Raw genomic sequence first — 15,961 nt, 5'->3', positions numbered from 1 at the left:
TTCTCCAAGGGACACAGCTCGGCCTTTCTGGCCACTAAAAGATTGGTAGAGATGAAAAAAGGAAATGTAAAAAGGACAAAACTATTTTCAGTAAACCAAAAATGGCTTTCCACAGATGCAGCCCAGAGGCTTTTGTGTCGCTCTTTTGGCTACACGCATTTAAATTGCTTTTTGAACAAACGTGAAAAAATGCTTTCCCTATAAATGTGTTATTTTATGGTTTGATGAATGAGATGCAATATGCAGAGATGAGCCCTTCTAGACACATTAATCACCAGGAGTATAGCACCTCACACTAAGCTGCTTAAACGTGGATTATCACTGTTTATTCTCCTCTTAAGAGCCCAGTTTTTATGCCTCGATGGACCAGGCAACGATGCCTCTCAACACAGAAATCGATATCCGCTACAGCAGAAATAGTGATCTCTGTTCCCTCCTTCAATATGGTTTTAGTTTGATCTCATGTGACATCACAGCATTTTGAACGTCAGTATTCACAGTTGACTTCAAGTGTAGCTGCGGCTCCTAAATTGTTTTATAAGAAGATTAAAAATGAGTCATGTGTGAGAGAGCAGCGTCAGCCAAACAAATTATGAAATCTTTTATTTAGATTTCGCATACAGCCGCTAAACACGTGTTGCTTGAGTCTCTTATGGCGCATTTCCACCGCAGGCCTCGCTCGACTTAGTACGGTTTTGTTAGGCCTTGTTAGGCCCAGCTCACTTTAATGCTGCGCTTCCATTACAGTTTAGGAACTGGGGTAGTATCTAGTAACGCAGTGTAGGTGGAGCCGTGACGTCATCTTCAATGAGCACCCCAGAAAAACAACATCAGCCGTTAGCTGTTAGCACTCAAGCTCACAGCTCCTCATATATGTTCCGAAACTAGACAAAAGTTAAACAAGTACAAACCACAGACTGCCTGTGTCATGGCGAATACAGTCGCTGGTTTATTTATGTCTGTATAGGCCGTTGTTGTGAGTGTGGACGGTCGGAGCATATATTGCGTTAGCTTAGCCGATATCCATTTAGACAACGCGCATTTAAAAAGGTTTTTCGCCTGCCGTCTGTCTGCAGACTTGTCAAAGCATTAATTCATGGTTTTTACTAACTGGTATCAGTATGTTGTTACTTCGGCATCATTTTGAAACGTGTATTACAATTAAATCACGGTAAAATATGTTCATCTTGTTGTAGTTGTAGCCCCCTTGCCAGCGATTCTCTCTCTAGTTTAGCAAACTCAGCCCGACTCAGCCCTGTTTGTTGGCCCCGATAGAACCACGATTTTGTCGGGCCAGAAAAAAGGTGAAAAAGTAGCCCCGGGCCGGAACTAGGCATAGTGGAAACGCAACCAAAAACGGGCCCGGCACGACACGGCACGCTTAAACCGCGCTACATGGTGGAAATGCGCCATTATATATGTGTGAGAAAAGTATTCCCAACAATTTCCATTTTGGAAACTTCTTGAAACCTTGATTTTATTTAGAAATTAAAACTTAGTACTTTGGTATCAATTTACTGAAGCAATCATATCATACATAAAAGCTTGGCATAACTGTGTTTATTGCAGCTGCCTATGAACTCTTGTAAAGGCACTTTTATTCATTACAAAGTCAGTGTAATTCATGTCATAGGTGACTCTTAAAACACATTGTTCAGCCATAAAATTATGCTTTCAAGTTTGATCCATGACATTATGATTACTGATGTAAGAAATGAAAGCTTTAATAGTAACGGATTCTGTAAGAAACAGCCAGCGACTTATTTATCTCAAAAGATGATGAAACAAGAAGTGTTCGGTTGCTAAGAAGCAGAGAAGTGTTGCTCACATCCTGGCCTTACATGCATACCTTTTACTGACTGCACTTTGATGTTATCACTTATTATGTTCCCTTTGCTATGCTAACATATACAGATAAAATCCCCAACATTACACACGGCGTAGGAGGAAAGACAATTAGACACTGAGTATTTAAAATATGGCTGGAAATAACATTGGTTGAGATGTTTGAAGGGAAAGAGCCCTGCTCACTTCCTGGTCTTACATTTATAAACCTTTTTAGCGATTTTCTAACACCTACTTTTCAAATCACCTGCAGTGTGCCCTTTTCCGTGCTAAGCGATAAAGATACAAATCCACCCTCTTATACAGGGGGCAGAGGAGTGCAAATTAAACAGAAAATGTGTTTACCAGCAAAAAGCTACTGCCAAAACTAAAGATATGTCAGACATCCATCTAGAAGTAGTTCAATCAGGAGAGACTTCATTGTTTAAAGAACATGTATTGACACATGTCATATGATAAATGTTAAGTCTTTGGGGATTAGACCCCGATCCTGAAATCGTATATCTAAAGGGGGAAATGCAGCCGTGAGCATATAGGGAACCCCCCGGGGTCTAGACACTGGTGATGATGCTGAAGATCTGGATTTGATGAGGAGATGGGATGAAGAGGAGGTGTGATGAGGTCTTTGGATTAGCTCTCCTGGCACTGGATATGATGAAAGGAGGTGGATGGGGAGGAGGTGGTCGGCAGCATGAACACCTGAAATCACAGCTGACTGCAGGAGAGAGGAGAACCATTTTAAAGTTTGGCTGCAGCACGGTGATTGGCTGCTGGATAATGAGGTGAATGTAATAGGTTATAGACAACGCCCGTGATGAGCTGATTATAAGCAGCTGCGGAGTGAATGTATATACCAGTCTTCCTGAAAGAACTTGCGCTGAGCTTCATTTAAACTTTAAAACAAAAAATCTATAGTCTACTGTTCAATGGCGGCAATAACTCATAGATGTGTCTTAAATAACCAGGCCTGTGTAATATGTCATCCATCATTGTTTTGTGTGTGTTGGAGAGAGAGATAGGAGCCGGCTATGTTTTCCTGTGTCAAAAATCAATTTATCCGCCACTAGACAAAGTGTGTGTTTGTCTGCGTAATACTCAATTTCTGTTTTCCTCTGATGTCGCTCTGCTCTCCCTCTTTTGTGTGCATTAGACCTCCTAAATAAAAGGTGGCAACAACAGGGACGCTATTTATTTGAAGCTGATCCATTATTCATAACTGTAGCAAGAGGGCAGAAAATATCTGCCTATTAGTCGGCCCAAATGGCTTTTTCAAAAGATGCCCTTACGGACACTCATTATAGTGTCTTAGAAATGTTGGTTTAAAGGATTTTATTTTAAAAATAAGTGGTATTTAGACTTCTGAGCATGGCGGCTCAGAATAATCGGGAGCTTGTGAGGAAGATTGGCTACATCGTGGCTCTATCAAGCTGGTGTGGGTTGAGGAAATTCTCTATTCTCATTTCATTCAGCACTTCTTAACATCATGAGGAAGGTTTTGCCATTTCTGTCGGTAGAGTCTTTGAGGGCTTTTTAATTTCTCTGATGGACATCATTTGATATTCTGTATGATTGAAAACATTAGGTAGAGTTGTCAGTAACCAGGGTAGCCCTCTGATAAGTTAGTACGGTATCACACTTTAGGAAGCTGTGCTTTGAGCTTCACTCTCACATGTTCATTCTAACATGCTGATTAGCCTTGTAGTACTTTTTGCTGATAGCACTAAACATTACAGCTGAGGGTGATGAAGTATCGGGCACATTGAACTATTGACCTGATGATGATGCTAAGGGAAAATGTAATTGGATCACAGAAGTATGAATAATTCACCCTGAGGTGGTCTGTGCCAAATGTCATGTAAACAGACTGATCAACTGACATTGCCATACAACATTGTGGCACCAGCAAGGAGAAAAAAAGACAGATCCTCATTTTGAAGTTGGTGGTTGATATAAACTTAAGTAGTATAAAGAAAGGATGTTAAGATATCTTCCAGAAATGTTTTTAATGTCTCACTCCCTTCCTTGAGGAACTCCAGATACAGGTCAGAGATTTACCAGATCACTTTATAGAACGTTTGTGTGTTTTTGGATTACTCTAAGATTAGGCGATGAAGAACTTGCCAACAGACATGGCTTCAAGTTTACTTTAATCAACATTGCCGTTTATGACTAACTTCCATTGAACGATACGGTGTCGAGGCCGTTTAATGTTCACATATTTTGAATATTAGGAATGAGTGTGAACCTGAAATCCCTCTCATCTACAGCAGCAACCTACTACAGTGTCTTTGAGAAATAGCTTTTTTTTTAACTGTTTACTTCTCAGGCTGTACACACGTTGGCCTGTCACTCGATAACACAGATAAACTGCTTCTCTTTCCACTCTCTGTCTTCAGGTGCAGGGTTGCCTTTCTGTTTGGATTCAGATTAATGATTGAGCCTTTTAGGAGAGTTTATCGGGAGCACATGTGTAATGTTGAGTTTACCAAGGGAGGCGTTGTCTCGACTGTTTGATGAATGTTACTAGATCATAGCACAGCATATCCACATGCACATATATATATATATATATTGTATATATGTATGTATTTAAATATATATATATATATATATATATATATATATATATATATATATATATATATATATATATATATATATATATATATATATGTATATTTAAATACACATTCACTCAAAATGCACACACTCTCACAAAGGAGTCCATTCTCACAGCACTTTTGTTGAGATGCTGGTTAGGCATAGCAATGAGATATTGGGACAGCGTAAGTAAGAAAGAGGCACATTCATCACCAGCCACGGGTATCAGTTTGCACACACACACACACACACACACACAAACACACACACACACACACACACACACTTTTTGTCTGGAAAACGGCACTTCATGCATTGCAAATGAATTGGTCGCTCGGTAACTTAGTTCAATATTCTATTCATATGTTATCCTCCTGGGACAGTGCAGATACAGGGCGAGTGTGTGGGTGTGTGTCTGGCTTCTGTAATATTGTATTTACCACGAACATGACTTTAAGTTTACTGTCTCATCACTGTCTATTACAGGAATAGTTTAATGTTTTGGGAAATACTAACATCAGATAGCTAGCTTTAATATACTTATGAAGTACTACAAGAAGCCAGTTAGCTTAGCTTAGAATAAAGACGTGAAACAAGTGGATAGCGCTGGTCTGGTTACAACATCCACTTTCAAGCACATCTAAAGCACATACATTAACATGTTATATCTCATTTGAGCTCTTAAGGTTGCTTTGTCAGTAGTTCACATGTTACCACAACTGGCAAAAAGGGGGTGGAGCACCAAGATTGGTCCATAACAAAAAGGCGAATAACTTCAATACGCAATCACATATCATAGGCTAACTGTTTGTCGTAGGCTATGTGGGAGGCATAATTGCAATTATTCTTCACTGTGATTGAGTTAAAGATGATGTTTTTAAGGACACATTTTATTGGGAATTGATTTTAGTTTCTGATAATTACTGAGCTGTGTCTTCTTCATTATCATGATATATGCTGAACAGAGCTTCTAGAAGTCCTTCTCTGGGTGAAAGACCCCTGCATTTGAGGAGAACATGAGTTTGTTATGTTTGCGTGATTATTCATAATGGATAGAAAGACATATTTTGGAGGAAAGTTAGCTTGTCTGTTTCTCTTATGATCCTAATTTTCATATTTTAAAAAGTTTGTATTGCTCAAATGAACAATTGTGTCAAAATTAAAGGATGTTATGTTTGCTAAGTTAAGCTAACCAGCTGCTCATGGTAGCATAATGACATCCAGATGTGATGATCGATCTTCGTCTCTCTGAAGGACATTACACATTTTAGGAGGACACACTTTTTCTCCATAAATGTGTCCTCCCAAAATGTGTAATTATTCCTTTGATACATTATTCTACAACAAGGTCAGGTGAGCCAGCTCAGAATACACCACACCAGAAAAAAGCTGAAATAGCTGCAATGACGAGCTATCGTTGAGAACTTAAACCAGATTTGTTTTCCTGTGAGACCCTCAGTGGAATTGAAATAGAGCTTTACTTAGCCCAGTTAGCACTCTGTCTGAAAATCAGGCTAATGAATATGTAGGGGGGAATGTCTTTGTCTCGCCCTCTAACTCTCTAACATAAAAGTAAGATAAATGAGACCAAAAGGTTTGAAACGATAGTAGCCTACAGATTGAGTAGATGCATTTGATATCCTCTTTAGTCTATAGGGATTATTTTACATCTGATAATCTCCGCTTTCTGATAGATTCATCTAAAGATTTCTCTTTTCTCATTCCCTTTATTTTTAATTTCAGTGTATCTGCTCGCTCCATCTGTCACTCGCTTTCTCAGAGATAAATCTATCTATCCTCCATTTTTCTCCCCTGCCATCTAGCTCTTATTTCACGTTAAACCGCTTTCTTTTCCTCGCCTCCTTCCTTCCTTTACTTGCACTCTTTCTCTTAACCGTATTCCCATTTCCCTTTCTGAAAGAACTGGCAAGCTTTAGACCACGTTATTATACTTATTTTTGATTGTAGTCAGTTGTTCAAGGGAAAGATGCTTGACAACATTTGTTCCTGCCACTATTCATGCCAATAAAGCTCTTTTTGATTGGATTTTCGAGAGGGGGAAGTGATGCAGAGGGAGGAGAGAGATCTTCACTAGTCAGTTCTGACAAGGCTCTGTTGACTCAGTGGTCCAAGTCGGACTGAAGTGTCAACTCCAGTTGTTAGTCCAACCTTATCATTAGGAAAACGCCTTTTTTTAGCATCAGTCACGGCTGTCATTTAAAGAGTCGATGTGCGAGGCGGGGCGTTTGCACATATCAGCTCTTTCTCTGTTCACACACAAAGAAAGTGACATTTTGAAGACGAGAGTGTTGTAAACATGCAGTTAGACGCATGCACTCTGTGGCCTCATTTCCATCACGACTGGTCGCAAAAACTGATACTTAAACGTGGTCGACAGGAGAGTTAGTGTTGTAAATGTGTTTTAATGTCAGAGGTTGCATCATGAGCTGAAGCAGAGACAGTCTGACAAACTGTGTGAATGATGTTCTCATCTTGTATACTCAAATCAAAGCTAAATGTAATGTAAGAGCAGATTCGTACTGTAACTGCTGAATCACAGCCAATGGAAAATAGATATTCAAGCATAATTCAAACAAACCGAGGCGGATGTGATGGATCATGCTGTTCACTGAGTCACTGTGCAGCGCTATAGCACCACCTGTTGGTCAAGATCTATATAGTAATCAAAGCTGCATGTGTACTTCAATTAAAAACAACCCCAGGGAACTGTTTCTTCTCTGCTTTCAAGTTATTGCACACCTACAATTATGTAGAAGTAGAACAAATAGTTTGTTCTAGTCAGGGGTAATTATGTGGATTTATATTGTAGAAATAATGCTTTAAAAATGTATCTGCACGATAAAGTTGATGTGCTTTATTTCTCTTTTTCACCTCTCTCTTCCTTTTTCCTCTCGTTGTCTTCCACCCTCCAGGTTTAATAAAATCCAGAACACGAAGAACACGATGAAGAAGGACGGGATCAGCTCTCTGACCTACAGAGTGATTCAGTTCAAGAGGTACGCTCTGTACACAAATATCTCTGTGGAGATCGGCAAACCACCGCCCCGGCCTATAAAGGGCTAGAGAGCGACAGACGAAGGGAGGAAGTCGACATGCTTTGCCAGGATGGAAAAAGATGAGCAGAAGAGAGAAATCAGGAGATCACATATGCTAGACATCTGGAAAGATGCAGGAGGTAAAGGAGAGAGGGAAAAGCCCCAAGCACATGATGATCTCTTTCTCCCTCTTTACTTTTTTTCGTTGTAATTTGAGTTTGCCATTTCTGTAACAAGGACCCAGGCTCTTTCCAACTTTTTTTAAGCAGCCACTGGCTTCACAGCTCCTACCTTTGCCAATCAGTGACTTCAGGATTGAAAAAGTGTGGAGCAAAGCTTGAATATCAGTGGCCGACCAAAGGTTGGCTTCAAACTTGGAAGCTGATACTTGGAGTCTTTCATTTACCAATCTTCTGAAAACTGGAGGTCGTCCAGTGGCATATCGACAGAGGATATTGCATTTTTCTGGGAGTTAAGAGATGAGACAATAACGTCATTTGAAACTTTGGAAACTGTTTTGAATTATTCGACTATTTGACCAAGTTCATATAAACTGAAGGGAAAATGTTTTTTTTCATGGATACAAAGACAGAAACGAGACGCGGTGTTTGCCGGATTGGAAATGGAATATCAGGAATAATGAACATGGTGGACAAAAAAAAAGCTTAAAAGCATTGTATTTCCCAAGCATTCACAGTGATGGTCAAGAGAATAACATTAACACGATATGAAAACATGCAGTGATGCTCTTTAGACTTGTACATGAAAGATTGCCTATCAAAGAAATCGTCTGACGCTCATCTTTACAAATGATGGTAATAGATGATTTCATATTAACATCTTTGTCAGGGAGTTTTGATCTAATTACTTCATCAAATCCTCCGATATCAATTAATGAATGTGTATTGTGCCTGCATCTACTGTGCTGGGACACGCTGATCCAACATGTTCGTCAGCAGCAACAAACCCCTGAGAACTCTCTTTTTGTTCTCTTTTTTATATACATATATATATATATATAAACTCAAACTTTGGAAGCAGAAACTGAACTTTTGAAGTAACTCATGTGCTGGATGCAATGACGTGGAACCACCTTAGGAAAGCATTTGTCATCAAATCAAGGAACCGAAGACAAGGCGGATACACTGACAGCTCAGTCGTGATTCTAAACCCATGTTTGGCACAAATTGGAGATTAGGTTTCTGAAAGCTTTGTTTGTTTCCTTTCACCCCCTTGAAAAAAAATAGAGATTTATTTTAGTAATCTGGGCTTTAAATGTACATTTTTGTCTCTACACGGTGCAAACGGATTGAGTTGAATTGGAGTTGCATTAATTATCTCCAAGATAAGATATTTGACTAAGTAGTCATTAGGAAATCTGACATGTACCACCTTTACTGGACAGCAAGGGGTTAAACTGAACTGCCAGATTAGTAGTGGCTCATATTTTACAGGAAAAAGTGTTTTTTTAATTTTTAATTATCACAATTCAATCAATCCATTTACTATCTCTGCTATCATTTTCTCTAAATCTTTAAGAAAAAGATGATCATATCCGGAAAGAGGAAATGATAAGGTGATATTGTTCTGCCGGTGGAAATTGTGAATTTTAAGACAGTAATGAGTTTGAGCAGTTTGACTGACATCTCTATGGCTGCTTCAGATGTTATCATTACCAGCTGTCAGCTCTGTATTCAAATCTACTTTATCTCACTTTTTCATTAATGATAGCTACATTTTCATAACTTTCCTCATGTGAAAAATCCACAAACTAAAACTTAGATCATGACTTCCTCCATCCGCTTTATTGAAGCCTTTGACTTGTCTCATGTATTGTACATTACTCTTCTTCCCTTGTTTTATTTGTCCTTGTCTCTACTGTTGACGCCTAAACACCAAACTGATGCCTTCAGAACTGATCGATACTCACGGGGCAGGGACGGTTATTTTGTATTTAAAAGTTATGATTTGGGTACAAAATTAATCGAGGAAGAGATATGTTTTGAGATGTAATCGAGAAATTAAACAATATTTGTTTCAGTTTTGTACATTTTGAAATATTTTCACTCATCAAAAATGGTTAAACAGGCAGAAGATTATGCAACGCAGCACCTGTTTGAATTAGGTATCATTCAGGACAAATTGGGGCTTTTATTTTGGTAAAAATAATGTACAGTATAGCCTCCCCTGCCCAGCCTCGAGGCAATAATAATGCTCCCAGCTGATTGGCTCTCCGTTATCTTCGCTGAAAGCCTGTTGGACGGTTTGATTACTCCTCTCTCTGCCTCTCACACCCCAAAATGCATTCACACAGTCTTCCCTTTTTTCTTTGCATTATCTCGCCTTTCATTGCCTTTTCTTTCTTTCTCTGCCAGTCCAGGCTGTGTGTGTCAATGGCACTTTGTTGTGCTTTGTGGAGGGCCCACTTCAGGCACAGCTGTGTCTCACAAGAGTGCTTCTTCTTTCAATAGCTATCGACAGAGCCTCTCTTTGTGTCTCTGAATCTGTGCCACTTACTGTCTGCATCTTTATTTTTCTATCTCACTACACTTCCCTATTTGTGAATCCTTCTGTTTCCCCCCTTTGCTCATTTTTGCTTTTCACCTCCATTGATAATCTCCTGGTGATTTGAAGTGTCCTCAGTGGGCAGACTACCTGTTGAGAAGTCAATAAAGTATCTTCTCTATACTGTTTACAGCTTAACAAGTGCAATATTACAGATTTGTTCACGTGCACCACATATCCTGCTTCAAAATCATTGTTTTCAAGCGGTGTGTTAGGTGACAACACTTCTTAAAGGTTAGTTCTAATGCAGTCATGCTTGTTTTCCTCATATTCATCTCATGTATTTGAAATCTCTAGTGATCACTCTATTGATTTGAGTGTTTTACTTCCATATAGGTTAGAATTGGAGCCGCATATGCCGACATATCCTGACTTTTAGTTTCTAGTATGTATGTATGTATTTAATTCATGGCTTCAAAGTTACATGCACACTCACAACAAGCGGAAACTATAAGTTACACTTTTGGGAAAGATTTCCTCAAAACCCCCTTTCTGGTTAAAGAACACACACATTTCCCACATTTGAAGTTGTGTGTTCAAATGGGGGAAAATATTTCTGGAATCAGCAGCTCCTTGGACTCGCAGCTCTTTTTGAATATCACTTCCTGCTAAATGCCCACTTTCATTACCTACACCTACAGCTCATTAAGTTTCGGAAAAGAAAAAAAACCATGTCTCGAGCCGAAAGCGATGTAACCCTGATGACCTGATTCCTTTTTACTTTTAAAAGCTCATTCCACAGCAGAAATGATAGTGCAAATTGAACTTCAAAATTAAGATGAATTCCTTTTCATTAAGGCTACTCAAATATCACAGGCAACCCTTAATGAGGTCAGTTACATGAAGAAAGCTGAGGAGTGACGGGTATTGGAACAAATGGTTAACAAGAGTGTATTGTGTATTAACCAGAAACACGGGAGATATGTAAAAGATCAGCAGCCGAAACTCCAGCAAAAAAAGTATTTGAAACATCTCATTCACTTGAGAATAGAAACCACTGTGAGGAGCGCTTGATGTTTCTTAATAGACTCTTGACTTTTGAAGCCGTTCTACTTGTCAAGCTCTCCTCAGGTGGTGGGATATTCGCAACACTTTTCTTCAAATACTTTTTTTTGCTGCAGCGAGCAGACGAGACTTCTAGGCCTGTGGGCGTTTTTAAACATTTACTGTATCTCTAGCTATGTTTTTTTTGTACATTGAATGTTGAAAATGTTATATCTTATATAGAATGCATTACGTCATATCAAACCTACTTTTTCTATACAATCAATAAATCTGATGGTTAAAGATTACCACACGGTGTTGTCACTCTTTTTTTCCCAGGGTACTGAAGAAGACACTGGTGGATAAATAGAAATGTCATTATAAATTAGTTTTCACCTGGATCTGATGTCATCCTAGAGCCTGATAATGTAATATGGCCACTCTTTGGCAACCCTATTTCCTGTTTCCATGACAACTCACATTTCTGTTGTTTCTGTGGGGTCCCGGTGACTAAGATTACATTCAGCTTTACTCCTGTCCTTCATTTTCTCTTGTATTTTCTCTGTCATACAAACCTCCCATTAGTATGAACAAATCTGGATTGCTTCAAAGTTAAGCTCTCTTTCTTTTACGTTCTACTTCTTTTCTCACCCTTTTATGGTTTTGCAGGGTTTTGCTCTGGAAACAAACTGTCAGCAGAAAATGTCTGCAGGGAAATCAAGATGCTGTCCTCTCAGAGATACCAGAGCCAAACTCATTCAAATTAAGTAAAAAGACACAACTCAAGGAAAACACAGAGTGAGAGATGTTTAATGGAAAGGTGTTATGATTTGGAATACTTTACAAGATGCCGGTGAATAGTATCGGCATATTACACGACATGATTTGTTGGTGTGATTCATATTTGTTCCCTTTTTATTACAGGCAGTAAATTAAAGCTCCACATTTTTTTTGCAGAGACTTAAATGAGGAGAACTACACCGAGAGTGGTTTCAATCATCGCATCTCACTCAGAAACACTGATAAAGCAAAGCGTATTTCACAAATGTCAATCTTTTCCTTGAACCTTTCAGATTATTGGGTGATATTCTCTCACTTTGGTTTGAATACCAATCTCCTCAGGAAAATATAAATGTAGAAATGGTGTGTTCATTCACAAAGTCTCATGAAGATTTAAAAGGTGTTCATAACCCTAAAAGTTTCAAATGTAATCCCAAACCTTACTGAAAGAGGCTTTTCACAGAGATTTAATGCAGCGAATTGTGTCAGGTGTAATGATATACTTCATACAGCAGCACTTGGGAGTCTTATACTTAAGTCTATGTTTAAAAAACGCTACACATAAACATATAACAAGACTGGTTTATTTTTGGTTTTCATTTAAAGGTCCCTCATGATTAAAGTGGTTAGATATTGACAAATAACAGTAGGAATATCTGCTGCATATAAAACTACATAAAACAATTCAGATATCTTTCTTATAAAGGTAAATGACAACTGCATTTTGAAAAGAGTGGAAATATCAAAAGGTTGTTTCTATGAAAGGCCACATTTGTTCTAGTCGATAACTAACAAAGCAGATCATTAAAGATGTTTTTTCTACAGTACATTCACAACAAACATTGCTCGTGCCTATAAACTACTGTATAGTCATATGTTAGGCCATAGTCATATGAGTTATATTTCAATGGGCCTGGAAATTGAACTGCAGAATTGATACGACTGTTACAAATTGTTAATCGCTTTGCTAAGCCATTTCCTAGTCTAAATTGCATCACAGCTGCATTCATTAGGCTGGCGCATCAACCCGTGACAAGTCAATTACAATTGTTTTATCATCAAATAATCTCATTGGCTTTGTTGCGAAGCACGTCAGAATAAAAAAAAGAACTCTACAAAAGCTTACTCGCACATTAAGTCCTAGACTTTTTGAAGAAACCATGGCCAGGCAGACAAAATAAAAAAACTGTAAATATCTGAATTTTGGTGATGTTTCAAGAGTTAAGCTTGTTTTTATTAGGTTTTCTTTTTGAAAACCATATTTGTTTGATTATGGGTTTTGTTTATGAATACAGATGTTACAGTAAGCTCAGGGGCTGAAGGTCAGGCCCTATACATCCAACGTCTTATTTGACAATACTGCCGTCCATATTATTGAATTGGAGGAGATTTAATCCTGTTTTCCTTCACTGTTTTCAATGGTTTTCAAGAACTACAATTCAGTTCTTTAACTAATGATAACGTCTTTTCTGTGTTTCTTCACATAGATATGGCCGTATGAGGTTATTAGGGGGCCTACTGATCTTTCACTTACCAGCCTGTATGCACTGTTTATCCTGCCAACATGTGTCTGTGTCTTAGTTAGTTGGACAATACAAAGTAAACTAATAAAGGTATGGACTCAGAGCCCATCCATATGACAGGACCATGCTTTTAGATAATAATGAATTTGTTCATAATGTACTTTGCACATGATAAAATTGACAAAACCGTCTGACATGGAGAAAACCAGGAGTTTGTTAACCAACGTTTCAAACTCAATGGGTCTCATCAGTGTTGCAGAAATGTTAAACGAACAAAACTCCTTGTTGAATAATCTGCTAATCTGCTTTGATGGCTTTTGGAAAAGAGAATGTTTTTAGAGATGGAAGTTGATCAGAAATCGGGGGGTTGGATATTCTGAATCAGTTTTTCTTGACGGATGGTTGTTCAGGCGTACAGTTTTTGAGGCGGGAGCAGGAGGCGAGGCGGTTTCCCTCCCAGAAGCCGGCATCCTGGCCATCGTGACAGCGGCACTTGGTGCAGGAGTCGACCCAGATGGGCTCTCCTGCAGGAATCACCTGGCTGCGGGATGCATTCACGTAGCAGTTAGGACCTGCAGGGAGAGGAACAGCAGAGGTATGTAACTGCAGCTAGAAGATATTGAGATGCACATATTGTACAATCAAACAAACTCATCCAATGCAAATTATCAAATGCAATTGAATTACATTTGACAGAGATGAAATACTTTATTGTTCACTTTCTGTCTGCAAAGAGCATACATGTGTTTTTGGTTTGCATGTGCAAAACTGGTCTATAAAGGGCACATTAAAAGACACATATCACATCCATTCAGGACACAGTAAAAAACATTATTTTACAATTGAAGCTACATTAAAATTAGCACTCCATGGTGAGGTCTGAATCAAGGTTAAATAAATAGATATAAAATGAGAAGTGCTGTCGAGAAAACTGCCTTCCAAAAGCAGCTGTCCGAACTGATTAAGATATTTTATGTTCAAACATATTCTTTGAGAGGTTTCTCTTTGCACAGGGGACTCTTTGCATCTGTCCTGAGGGCGGTAGCAATAAGGAATGGCTAAGGTCATCTTAGACTTTGCAACTTTATTGTTGAACTGCTTTCCCGTGGTGATAAAACAGTGGGGTTTGTTCATACAATAGAGGAGATAAATCTCCTGTGGCATCTCTAAGAGGCCCTTTGTGCTTTATTGTTTATTCTTAAACTTACATTCTAACTTTTTTAATGCTATTCCAAACTTACCCTCCTTGCATTCAGGGCAGCATTTCCCAGGCTGATAATTGGGGTTGACACATGGTGGCGGGGCACAATCTGCAACTAGACAGCGGGCGATACCATCACTGTCACAAGTGCACTGCTCACATTCTGATGGCTGGGAAAACATATACACACACAAACAGTGAGAATCAACATTGATTATTTTCACAACCAGCATCTCTCACCAAGCCCTTTTCATGCCATCTCAAAAGGGGGCGCTAGTTACCTTCAATTTCAGACTATACTCAAATTACATACCAACATACCAGACAGTAATTTATTGGATCAGAGTTCTGCACGGAAATACCCTGAACAATATATAAATTGGCTTATATAGGCCTACTTATGATTATAACCTGCATGCTTGTGAAATCAGATACATTGTTGAAATATATGCTAATGCATAGTTACAGTGTACACAGGATTGCAGAACAGGCTGATACCTGCATAAAGAGAACTGAGGTTTACACATAAACAGTGCTGCTCACCTTTAGTTTGTATGTGTGATTGGGTTATTATGACAAAAACTCCTTGGTTGCTTACATTTTTCTTTAGACCTGACTTTCAAGAAGGGAAAAATGTAAGTAACCTTAAACATTTAAAGCCCTAAATATACAAGATTATAAATGGGGACATGCATTCCCCATCTATCCTGGAAGCACAGGCCAACCCTATCTTTGCAAGTTTCAAAGCTTACAGGCTTACCTGAAAGTTCTGCCCCAGGTCGTACACCACTCCTCGGTACTCACATCCGATCTTCTCGCACCTGGGGCAGCAGTCGGTCGGGTAGTGGCTCACATGGATGCATGCAGCCGGGAGAGAGCTGCACTCAGTGCGGGAACATGCAGAGCCCTCACTGGTGCATTCACACTGGGTGCATTGATCAGATTCCAGAAAATACCATTCCCCCACGAAGTATATGCTCCCGTTGGCCTCGCAGGTGCCATCCTGTCCGGCGACTGAGAAACCAAAACCGGCCTGTGCGCAAAGCAGTAGTGCCAAAACGACCGTGCGTATTCTGCGCTCCAAGGGAGGGCTCCCACTGAAAACCATAGTGAATTATGTGATAACAAATAAACAAGGTTAACAAGAAACATCCACTGTAGTCCAGCTGGGATTTGGGAGAGAGATTGCGAGAGTTATTTTACATTGTTGCTGAACGCAAAAGTCCTTGGCGTTATCTCAGTCCTCCGCTGAGGCTGAGCAGACCTCTGGAGAGAGCCCGGAAGGGGGTGGAGGTTGGGGGGCATAAAGAGGGAAAGTTTTATATTCACTGCTTCTCCGAGAGTTCACACGCCAGTCTCAGCTGAAGTCTTTCCCTCCCCCAATGTAACATATTGAAGAATATTAG

General features: G+C 39.3%; 2 protein-coding genes across 2 annotated transcripts in view; one reads left to right on the top strand and one right to left on the bottom strand.

Annotated features, from left to right (window-relative positions):
* The window catches only part of b4galt2 (UDP-Gal:betaGlcNAc beta 1,4- galactosyltransferase, polypeptide 2), a 142,654-nt gene extending 131,305 nt beyond the window's left edge, over window positions 1-11,349 (top strand). Inside the window, exon 8 of the mRNA XM_034137204.1 lies at window positions 7,380-11,349. Coding sequence (XP_033993095.1) covers window positions 7,380-7,530 — 151 coding nt within the window. The 3' untranslated portion in view covers window positions 7,531-11,349. The remainder of the gene's footprint in view (window positions 1-7,379) is intronic.
* A 494-nt stretch (window positions 11,350-11,843) lies between these two features.
* On the bottom strand, window positions 11,844-15,886 carry zgc:113531 (uncharacterized protein LOC541359 homolog). Its single transcript, XM_034137209.1, has 3 exons — window positions 15,316-15,886; window positions 14,596-14,725; window positions 11,844-13,926 (listed from the first exon to the last, which is right to left on the bottom strand). The coding sequence occupies exons 1-3, from the start codon at window positions 15,661-15,663 to the stop codon at window positions 13,736-13,738; spliced, it is 669 nt and encodes a 222-aa protein (XP_033993100.1). The 5' UTR covers window positions 15,664-15,886; the 3' UTR covers window positions 11,844-13,735.
* Window positions 15,887-15,961: the final 75 nt, after the last annotated feature.

This window comes from Trematomus bernacchii, unplaced genomic scaffold (genome assembly GCF_902827165.1).
Source record: "Trematomus bernacchii unplaced genomic scaffold, fTreBer1.1, whole genome shotgun sequence".
NCBI classification, from domain to species: domain Eukaryota; kingdom Metazoa; phylum Chordata; class Actinopteri; order Perciformes; family Nototheniidae; genus Trematomus; species Trematomus bernacchii.
Note: the sequence above shows the minus strand (reverse complement) of the source record. Positions and strands in the feature narration are given on the sequence as shown.

Bases quoted from the DNA above. Each gene is read 5' to 3' on its own strand.
- zgc:113531 (XM_034137209.1), bottom strand. From the start codon at position 15,663: ATGGTTTTCAGTGGGAGCCCTCCCTTGGAGCGCAGAATACGCACGGTC. The intron at 14,726-15,315 runs GTAAGCCTGTAA...ATGTTTTCCCAG, and splicing joins ACCTGGGGCAGAACTTTCAG to CCATCAGAATGTGAGCAGTG. The intron at 13,927-14,595 runs GTAAGTTTGGAA...CTCTCCCTGCAG, and splicing joins CTGCCCTGAATGCAAGGAGG to GTCCTAACTGCTACGTGAAT.